General features: G+C 43.0%; 1 protein-coding gene across 1 annotated transcript in view; it reads left to right on the top strand.

The window, feature by feature from the left end:
* The first annotated feature begins 211 nt into the window (after nucleotides 1–211).
* Nucleotides 212–10831, top strand: part of TMCO4 (transmembrane and coiled-coil domains 4) — a 40432-nt gene continuing 29812 nt past the window's right edge. Inside the window, exons 1-4 of the mRNA XM_010577268.1 lie at nucleotides 212–279; nucleotides 3660–3844; nucleotides 4270–4444; nucleotides 9078–9105. Coding sequence (XP_010575570.1) covers nucleotides 3666–3844; nucleotides 4270–4444; nucleotides 9078–9105 — 382 coding nt within the window. The 5' untranslated portion in view covers nucleotides 212–279; nucleotides 3660–3665. The remainder of the gene's footprint in view (nucleotides 280–3659; nucleotides 3845–4269; nucleotides 4445–9077; nucleotides 9106–10831) is intronic.

Genomic DNA, 10831 nt, shown 5'->3' with positions numbered 1-10831 from the left:
GCAGACGGAGATGTGAAGGAGCCGAGTAAGGGCCGGCCCGGGGCCCGCGGCCAGTCCTCGCCATCACCTCGGTCCAGCGAGCCTCCCACCTCCGCTCCGCAAACTACGCGCCTCCGCTACGCCGATCGCGTAGCGGCCCACAGGACCTCCCAGCGCAGCCCGCCTGCCGTACGCAGATTGCGTAGTGGCGGCGGGAAGGGCGCGCAGGGCAGGAAGAGGCGGGCGGGAGGCGGCGGAAGGGAGCGCGGCGGCTCCTAGTTGAGGCCGGGCCGGTAGCAGGTCGGGTCCGGGCCGGGAGAGGTGGGGAGAGGGGGGGAGAGGGGCTGGGTACAGCTCTTTGGGCTGAGGGGGTCGAGCGGGTGGGACCCTCTCCTCAGGCCGCTCCCTGAGGGAAGGGCTGTAGCGGCGTCCGCCCTGCTGTCGGGGGCTGGTTTCCTCTCCGAAGTGGTTGTCGAAAGTGCTACTTTCTGTAAAAAAAACACCGCCTGTATTCTAGTACCAGAGATTTCAGACGCAAAGGACTTGCGATAAAGGTGAATGTCGGCAGCTGTGGAGATGTCGGTCCTCGCAGCTTTCCCAGCAGAGGTGTTTCCTTCATGTTTTTCCCACTAGCGATTTCTTTCTCCTGGTCGTGTCCTTCTTTGCAGCTTTGCTCACCTTCTGTGTAATGCCATCGCTTCTCAGTCACTGCTGCTACAAACGTCTGGATTAACCGCATCAAATATGCTCAGTTTTGCAACTACTTAAGCTTTTAGCATTTCTATGTGTCCCCCCCTCCCCTTGGTCTCTCATCTCTGTTCTACATTTAGCATGCATTACTGCGGCGGCCGTCTGTATCGCATTTGCATGTTTTTGGGGCAAGATGCGATTTTATCTGGGACTGGATTAATTGCATTCTGTATTTGTACTTCATATCTATGGATTAAAAGCAAAGGCTGTGGTGCTCCTGGCGTGTAAGCACGTGTGTGGCTCTGGAGCCCTGCGCAAGTCCCCAGGAAAACTCACCTGCCCAAATGCTTCTGCAGTCACAGCGTTGTGTCTGATGCTTAACCACAGTTTGGCCGTGCCATCCTCTGGTGTGCCTTCGTAAGGGACTTTTTGGCCAAGCCCATGTGAATAATTATCTACAGCTACTTCTGCGAAGTTGATGAGATGCCTCATTGACTTTTGAGGGTCTCTGAGGTTAACGTGTTGGTGGTTTGATCACTTTTGTCATGGTTTAGGACGAAAACGATGCCAGCATCTCTGTATTTCTTCTTCTAGCAGTAGGGAGCACATGCGTATTGTACAACTTTAGATCCACAAAAGATTAACTTTCTGCTTTTCAAACCAGATTGTGGGAGCTGCTATATAAAATACACCACCTCTCAAGAAAACAAAGGGCTTTGTGTGAAAATTGAGCGCTGGAAGTGAGAAAAAAATTCTGCCACAAACTGTAGATAACTTGTGGGATATATTTCTAGCTCTCAATTCCCTCATCTTGGATTTAGTGGCAAAACTTCTTGGCCCAAGTTTTCTTTACTAAATTACATGTTGCCCTTTTTTTTATATGCTGCACGTCTGAAAATCAAAGCCCATTTTTTCCTAGGTATTTATGAAGAAATAGATACCTGTGTTGAGGGATGCACATCGAGTGTACTGGTCAGAGCATCTTCAGGGCCAAGTATTTCAAAAACTTTCTCTAGGTATTCTAGGTGCTCAGCATCGTGAATTATTTGTTGCATAACAACAATAAAGTTGCATGCAAGAAGCCGCTATGGTGTTGCTCCATAATTGGTCACATCTTTTATGTTACTGGGAAACAAGGTTAAACAGTTGTACTGTTTCTGGGTCCTTTTTAGCTGTTTCACTTTTCATATGAACCTATCACAACAGGGAAGGGGATTTTATTTTCAGTGCTGTCTCCCATAATAAGGTAATAAATCTGTGTGCAGAGGTGAGTAGACTTGCTAAGTAATTATAAAGATATTGAAACTTTAAGTGTTAGATTATTTCTGGGCAAGTTGGTCTGTAAGTCTGGATGTTTTGGGAAGATCAGAGCCTAGTGAGTGATGTGAAATGGATTTGGGGTGTCCAAATGAGGGCTTTGGAGCTCCTGAGGTCATAAAACAATCTTGGGATTTTGTAAGAGAGTCCTGGACAGCATGGAGACATGTCTCGCATCACCTGCAATTCAGCAAGCTTAAATGCTGCTGCCTGTTGAGGTTGGTACTGGAGTGGGCCTGCTGGGGCCAGGATTGATCCCAGGCACCTGCTCTCCCTGGGGAAACGTCATCTGGCACGTCCCTTCTCTGGTTGGTACAGAAATAACAGTTTATTCCTGCGGACTTTGTGCTCCCATATTGCTGGAATGTGACGTTTCCATGGAAACGCACTGAGATGCCTTAGACCCGTGTGCTCAAGCCACGGACGGCATTAGGGGGTACATGTTGTGAGGGGGTGAGCTCTCCCAGGGAGAGAGGTGCGAGTTATGATAACCATCGGCCCTTGAGTGATGAATTTTCCTTGCATTTATACATCAGCAGTTAAACAGTGCAAGCCTTGAGACATACAAATCGCCTTGAATAAATTTCTGAGTGGGAAGGCAAGAGAGACACCTTTCCTGAAAGACCATGACAGACAGCATGCAGATAATAAAATCTCTTTTAAAAGACCTGATCCTGTGCTGCTTTCTTTCTTCTAGGACTCTCAAACTATCCCGTAAATGGTGTCTGCATCCTCTGAGATTCAGTTGTAGTGTCATGGGCTCTTAATTCCTATTCAGGCTCTTTCCTTTCTAGAGGGTTCAGAAGAAAGGAAACATTTAAATAGGAAGTATATAATGAAATAAGTGATTTGACCCCTTAGAAACCAACAATCTTGATGAAGTCAATAGAAATTTCACGTGATGTAAGTGAGCTTTGGAGCAGATTGTTACCCATGTTGAATTGTGAAATGAACTGTTGTCACATCTGCCCAATTTCAGTCATCTCTGATGGCTGCTTGTATAATCAGGGGGGCTCCCGAGGAGCACTTGTAAGCCTTTCCGTTGGAAGCATGCATGTCTGCGCTCTAAAAATTAATAGTTTTTCCCAGCTCCAGGTCCGTGTGGTGCAGGGATCTTATATTTAGGCAAAAAGCAGTGAGAGGTTGTATACAGGAGAGAATGTTACAAGCAAGGCATTGCAATGTCCATGGGACGCATTAAAAGTCCATCACATCAGAGGCTGCAGCTGGACTCAACTTTCTTAACACCTTCAGCAAAATAAACAGAGGAGCAATTTGTGTTGAGGAGGAGACAGGCAAGTTATTTCCCAGTCCAAGCACCAGGTGCAGAGCTTTTATTTTACATGTTATTTTTGCAGTAAACATATGAGTGATGTGCCTGAGCAGAACCCAGTCTCTTTGCATCTTGAAGGGGACTTCTTCTTTTGCTGTATGAAGTATTGTTGGCTCATTTTCTCCAAAACTGTTGAGAATTGGTGAACAGAAAGTCTCCCGTCATCTTCTTTGGTCGCAGCACCATGTTGTGGGGGGATACGCAAGCTGGACTTTGATAGACTTAACACCGACAGCAAGTGTGAGAGTGAAAAAGCAAAGGCAATTCGTCTCCTTGCTTCCTGGTTTTCAAGTGTTTGTTTGGGTTTTTTTCTTCTGCTTTTTCCTCTTTGAACTTGCAGGTAAAAATGGCTGCAGAAGAGAAGTGGAAAGGTTGGGCTTCGAAAGAGCATAGCAGCGCTGAACAGGCAGGTGAAAAGGAACCGTGTGTGCTTCTGGGCCAGCGGCTGGGCGAACCGGGAAGATTTGCTTATGCGGCGCTTTGTGGGATATCCCTAGCATGGCTGTTCCCTGAAAAAGAGCAAAGGTACTACACGGGGTAGCAAGGGGTGAGCAAAGGAGGTGGCTTTTGGGTAGCAGCTCAGATGGAGCTGGTATCAGACTCTGTGTGGGGTCTTCTGAGGTTAGGATAGTGAAAGATCCTTTTGACATAAGGTGTTTTCTTAATTGTATTAACTTCCTCTCTTACACCTTTAAGACTTTTATACTTCAGCACAAATTGTATCCCTTAATATTGCAGACTTCAGAGCATGTATTGAAAGGTATAGCTCCGTTCAGACTGCTTGCTTGTTTGTTTAGCCAGCTTGCGTAGCAACTCGACTTCTGCTGGCTTCTTAATGATGCTTTGATTTTTGTGTGAACAGCAGCAGATCAACATCTGAAAGCAGGGACCACTCAAACTTTGCAAAAATACCCAGTTACGGAGCCTTAACCGCTACTGTTGCCTTACAGCTCTTTCAGGATGGAATTCATTGAGGGCTTTGTGAAATGGCTGGACCTGCCCGATGCCGTCTTACCTGCCATGACAGCATTTGCTAGTGGCTTAGGAGGTGAGGGCACAGAAACTTTTGCCCAGATTTTGCTGAAGGATCCTATCTTGAAAGAAAATCCAGTTGTTGTTACCCAAGTAAGTTCATATGTTCCCCTCGCCCTTGTTTGCTTTTGCAAAAGAGATTTGTCATATGTGTGTGTTTGCACCTGAAGCTCTATTTGTACAGTCAAGGAAGTAAAATCAATATTTCTGATATGCATATATTTCTCAGCAGCTTTGTGGGTGACTGGCAGTCTCTCTATCCATAAACAGCTCATGGAAGTGATGAACATGAGGCACAGTTACTATCTGTTGAATTAATGGTTTATGTCTTTGACACTTCTGCTCTACAGAAGAGAGAACTGTCAAACTTTTTACTTTGACTGTATTTTTGCAGTGGTTTTTGATTCATATGTGCGTTCTACAGATTTTGGTGAAATACTGAACATGATAGACAGGATTTTCATTTGTTTAAAAGCCCCCTCACCATACCTGTAATACAAAACACTTCTACATGCATGCTCCAAATAGCACAATTTCCAGAGTCGTTCTTCCAGAGTCAGCTTTGGCCAGAAGGAAATAAGTTATTGTGACTTTATTTTCTTTCACTGAGGAAGTATTAGTGAGATTGGGACTACTCCCTAATGTTCTGATGTAAAAGCTGATGTAAAGATAAAAAAGGCGAAGCATTTCCGTGGTGTTTATCTTTGCTGCAGAGTCTCAGCTGGGGAAGATACCTCCTCATCCAGCCTCACGTTATGCTGTGTGGGGTGAAGAGCATGGTAGGCTGCTGCTGCCACCACGCATAATGTGGCCGCTGTCACCTTGCACCCTGCGCTGTGCGCTCCACACAAGGAAATAGTGAGATATCCTGCATGCAGACAGTACTCTGGTATTGAGTAATAGTTATCATACACTCACCTTTAGCAATGTCAGGCAATTAGGCCTGACAGAATAGCAGATGTGAGAACATGGCTGTGTAAGTAAAGATATGATAGCAGTGAACTTTCTTGGTCATCATGAACAGCTCCCATTATCTCAGCCATCTTTTGTGTCTCCTAGTCAGTCCATAAAAGGCCTCAGAGGATCTGCTCCAAACATCTGAATGTTGCAGTGCCCAAAGCCCTGTAATGGTATGAGTATAGCGACAGAGAATCTTAAGCTTAATTAACAAGTTAGGACAGATCTTCTAAAATAAGAGCAGCTATTTCGATCTTGTTTGCTCAAAATAATAAATCCACACTTGTTTTTTTCTGCGTGGTACTTCCCAGGTTGTTTCCCTTGTTCTTGCTGCTTCAGAATGGATTCTCTAGATTTAGACACATCTTCCTGCGTTGCTGCTGAGTTTATTAAGGGAGAAATTTAGCTTGTGCTTGCTCCGAGCTTATGTTGCATAAGGGCTCCATGTGCTTTTACAAAGGTATTTTGCTCTGAGCCAGAGAACTGAGGCACTTATCACCTGGATTCAGGTGACAGAAGCTGTAGATAACAATTCTTGGATTAGTTGAAAGCAAAGATCAGGAATAGCTATCAGCCTAATGCCACAACATCAGTACCTTATGCAGTCATGTATATGGGTAAGGTAATTGATTTTGTCAAAGGAAGGATAGAATTAAAGACTTTTGTAGAGCAAGGCAGCAGAGGCTTGCAACGTGTCTTTGGGAAAGCATACTGGCATGTGGGAAACTTCAGTGTATCAAGGCTGAGATCAGCTTTTTCCTTCTTACCTGAAAATAAATAAGCTACAGGTCAAAGCTTTGTGAATTCTTGATATGTTGCTTTATGGTGCTCTTGCTTCTTTGTATTCAGCTGCTCCTGATGCAACATTTACTGTTTATTTAACAAGTACATGCTTTAATTGCTCAGTGTGTTCAGTGGCAGAGTCCTGTTGGCACTAAAGCCTGCATTTTTGAATGCCCTCCATCTTAGCGATGCTGAAGGGATGATACATGAGGTCAGGAGATTAGAGGTGAGCTCACCATTGATTCAATGAAAATTTGAGGATTATGGATTTTTATCTTTGTTTGCCTTCATTGCAGATGACTAATACAGGCAAATGTTGGTTAACTGAATCCTTTAAGGATCGTAGTCATAACACACAGGCTGTGGGTGCGGTATGAGAAGGCAGTGCAACAAAAAGAGGTGAAGAATTGATGATAGGTGAGAAAATGTTGAAAGTTGTTACTATGAATAATTTTTTTTCTGCGAACATACTTTACAATGCCCATTTTCCTGTGTTTTTCTACATGCATCCACCATGATGTGGATTGGATGCGCTCTGTTGTTGAGGAAATGGGTTTTGAACTTGCAGCAATTCATAAAAAGCTAGCAAAGATTCTGAATAAAGATTGCTTCCCTTTCTTTGTAAGGCTTCTCAGTCATATGGGTGGTAATCTTGCGCACAGAGTTCACAGGGAGATTCAAAACACCAACTTCAAAATAAGACTGAAATATAATAACTGCTGTTTAGAGGAGGAAAATAAACTACTTGTGAACTAATCTAATCAATCAATGCTGATTGGATTCCAGATGACTGCACAGCAGTACGTGCAAAGCCTAAACCAATTAGAAATAGTTGAGAATGCTAATTGGCACAGATGCAATAAAAACAGTAGTTCCAGTTTATCACCTGATTACCCGTATCCGTCCCTCACCTTCTGAAATGCAGGTATGTAAATGCTGAGGCCAGATTTTTAAAAGAAGTTATTTGATACTAGGTGCGACAGACAATACTGAGCATATCTTACAGGACCTGAGTCAACACCCACAGCTCCCTTTGCAACACACAGGGAGAATTTATTGCCTACAAATGGGCTCTGCACAAACCAGTAACCCTGTTCAAGAGGCTGCCTATATTAGTCCATGGAAAATGATGGCAACAAGGTCGCAAGCTTCACCTTATTCTAGACTTCAGGCTCTTTGCTTGGTCAACTTTCTGCTTGGGAATCCCAGCCCTGGACCTTCTGCTGGGCTTTGATGCTTCTATGCCAACCCTTCCCCACAAAACTGCAGCCAGGGAGGAGGTGATGGTGCCCATGTATCTAATACCTGGGTAGTTACAGTAGTCGGGCTTTGGGAAACCAGGGTTACATTCCTCCCTCTGCCTATGGGGATGAATGTCTCCAATTCCCACATCCCACCAACGAGTCTGGGGAACAGTCAGCAGTGTGTGTGCATGCACAGAATACTAATCATGGCCAGACCTAAAAAGAAGACATTTTTTCTGCACTGTGGTGATTAGGGGAACAGAGGAGACCTGATTCAGTGACTAACTTAAATTAAAAGGGTTATTCACACACTGGAGATAGCAAACCAGGACCTTCCTTTTCTTGGGTGAGCACTCTGGCCATTGGGATGCAGGATAAAGGAGCAGTAATGACTGCTTTGTGCAGAGCCCAGCCTGACAGATACCTTCTGGAAATCCTTATCCCATTAGGATTTGCAGGACAGGCAAGCAAAAGAAGGCATCTCTGTGGATGGGAGCAGCCACCCAGATATTCAGCAGCAGAGGGGTGTGTGTGAAAACATTAGGCAGCAGTGGAGCAAAGGTTTTGGGGCTGTACCTGGTCAAAAAGCACCCATAGGTGGGAGTTCAGCTGTCCTAATCGCTTGGTTTCCCCAGTCCTATGCAAAAGCTCTCTTCTCCATTATGAAATAGCAGACTCTTCTCAAGTTAAAATGATATTTGGAGTCCAGGCACTTACTTTTCCTTGGATAGTATCTACAGTTTGCCCTTATTCTAGTAGGAGTTGGTTAAGGATGGCTTGTTCTCCATTCTACACTTCTCATGCAGTAGGGGAAAGATTAGAGACATTTTTACGATACAAATTTTGCTTAGGAGCTTATGGGACTAATAATCATCAACTCTTTGGCAACCTCCTACATCTTTGGCTGCATTTTTTGTGTTCCCAAAGGGCTGAAGGATTCCCTGTAAAATTCAGCTGTGCTTTATTTATGTGTAGGAGAGGGAAATAGCTAGACTGAGCTAGTGCTTAGTGTTGTAGTTACATAAAGAACTTAAAATTTGTCCAGTGACAATAAAAGAGGAGAACACAGTAGTAAAAACACTGACCTCTTTCTCCATAGAAACCATCTATTGGATTGATTTGTTTCTCTGATTTTTTTTATGGTGAAGAGCCAACACAGAAGTCAAGTCCCTCAGTCTTGACAGATGGCCATAAATTCCGAGTTTTCTATTTTTGAGCACTTAATCCAAAAGAACTTCATGCCAGTTCAGCCTTACCGCCTAGAGCTATGAATTCCCAGAATGCCAAAGAAAATAGGGGCCACTGGTCCATTAGAGTAGCATTCAAACCTGTTACTCATGTTGAAAATCTGAGTATATATGACTACATAGCAAGCAGAAGGCATTAGAGTTGTAGGAATATTAGAGCCCTCTTTCTCTAAACTTTGAAGTCCAGTGTAATTATGGTGATTTCAGTTGCAACAGGATTGCTAATAACAAAAAACATGGGATGCTCCAGGCCATACCAAGCATTGTCTACTTCTGTCCAGCCATTTGTACCTGCCTATGGAGACTTTTGTGCTGGAAGCATCTGGCTTTGCTCTGTGCTGCCTTGCTGAATTGTAGGCTTGCTGGCTTCCCATGTTTATGAACTGACATGCTGCAGTAATTAAATCAGTCCAGTGGGTTTTCATGCCTCCATTTTGATACCTCCAGGCATACGTCATCAGTTTTAACTTGAATATTCTTTTTTTTTCTTTTTAGGACCTTCTATCCTTCTCTCTTAGAGATGGTAAGTTTATCTAGCATTTGTTTTTTGTAAGAATAATGTAGATGAGTTTACATCTGATACTTTAAAATGCTCAGAAAGCTCAAAGTACCATCCTATTTTATCTTTGCTTCCTTTACAGGAAAAGCAGCACACTCTTTCCCTACAGGGAAAGGCAACTATTTTATTAGGAATGATTAATAATACCTGTTAAAAATTGAACAACTGTTCACCTCCTTACCTTCACATGCCCTACATTGGCATGCAAAAGTCTGTGATGGTAGAAAAGTTCTGAACTGAAATACCTAGAGTGGGGTGGTTTTTCTCCAGTGTTTCCAGGGGAGCTGGCGACCTCTTCCTTTAGGAAGGCAGTAAAGCTGTTACAAAAACCTCAGCCTAACAAATTTTCTGCAGATCACTTGTTGCCTAAAAAGAAAAAAAAAATATTCAGGGAATAAATTCCAGAGTGTCCTGTGAAGCCTATTACAAATAAATGTGATTTTACTCATATATTATATTATGCATAAAACAATTTTCTGGTTTACAATCCATAACATGGATTAGTCTGATAAAATTCATGAAATAAAGATTGTCTACTGAACAAAATGTTCATTTCTAAAAGAAGCCTGTTTTAAATCACTACTTGCGTTTTTTTAAATCTCTGTGTTTTAACATGTTCTTACAGGAGAGAACTCACTGGTTGCCAATTAGCGTGTTTCAGTGCAGAACAAAGTACCACTTTTGTTCTTGCTTTGTTTTTAATGGAAAATTGACAAGTCAGTTATTGCAAAACTGCTTATTTTGCTAAGCTGGAATTTAAAAGAAATATATTTTCAAGCCTTGCTGACTTACTGCCAGGCTGGCTAAATAAAAAGCTAAGTTATGTGTTAGCAGACAGGAAGGAAGAAGGCTACTCGTTAAAACACCTGCTTGGGCTTGCAAGATGTGGCACGTATTGGTGATGAAGTGAAGATAAATACTATCCGTATTTCTCAACCAAGCACAAATCTTAAAAGTGCCGTCATTAAAGCCTACCGAAGTAGTTTGGTATTTGGTAATGATGGTAATAAATAAATAAACTTAATAGATCGCCAAATGCCATATTTGATCTACGTGCAGCAGGTATCAGAAACATACTTTGTAGTTGGGTCTTGCTGGTATCTTCACCCACCCCTAGAAAAGCAATTGCATTTTTCATCCCAGAGTGCACCAAGAACCCTTTACAAAAGCCCACCATCAGGAAGCAGCAGGTGCTACTGAGAGAAACACATTAAAAAAGCAAGAGTTGGCACAAATAATTTAAAATCCATTACATTTAAAATGTCTTTTCTTTAAGAACAGCTGCATATAAGCCCAGGATCAATCGTTTCTCCTTTCGCACATTGTCTGAGTACACTGTCCACTCCTGCACATCCAGCAGTGAAGTATAAATGCAAACAATTATCAGTGATGCTGCTAGGTGAGCCAGTGTGTAGCTTTAAAACTCCAGAGTGCCTCTTGTTGCCAACAAGATGAATTGAATATAAAGCTTTTGCATGGAGGTGCATTTTTACAAAATACCATATCTTGCATTGGTGCATCGTTGAGGTGTACTGTGTCATGTTATGCATATATATATATATATATTTGATATTTCCAGTTAAGACTGGTCTTGCTGCAGCATTTCTCTGTTGAGAAGAAAGATGCAGCCTATCCAGAGCCAAAAGGCCTCTGTCACAGAGGATAAGACCAAAGGATTTGATATCCTTTT

Source organism: Haliaeetus leucocephalus, unplaced genomic scaffold, assembly GCF_000737465.1.
Source record: "Haliaeetus leucocephalus isolate CR32 unplaced genomic scaffold, Haliaeetus_leucocephalus-4.0 Scaffold556, whole genome shotgun sequence".
NCBI lineage: Eukaryota > Metazoa > Chordata > Aves > Accipitriformes > Accipitridae > Haliaeetus > Haliaeetus leucocephalus.
The sequence above is the reverse complement of the archived record's forward strand: the minus strand, read 5'-3'. Positions and strand labels throughout refer to the sequence as shown.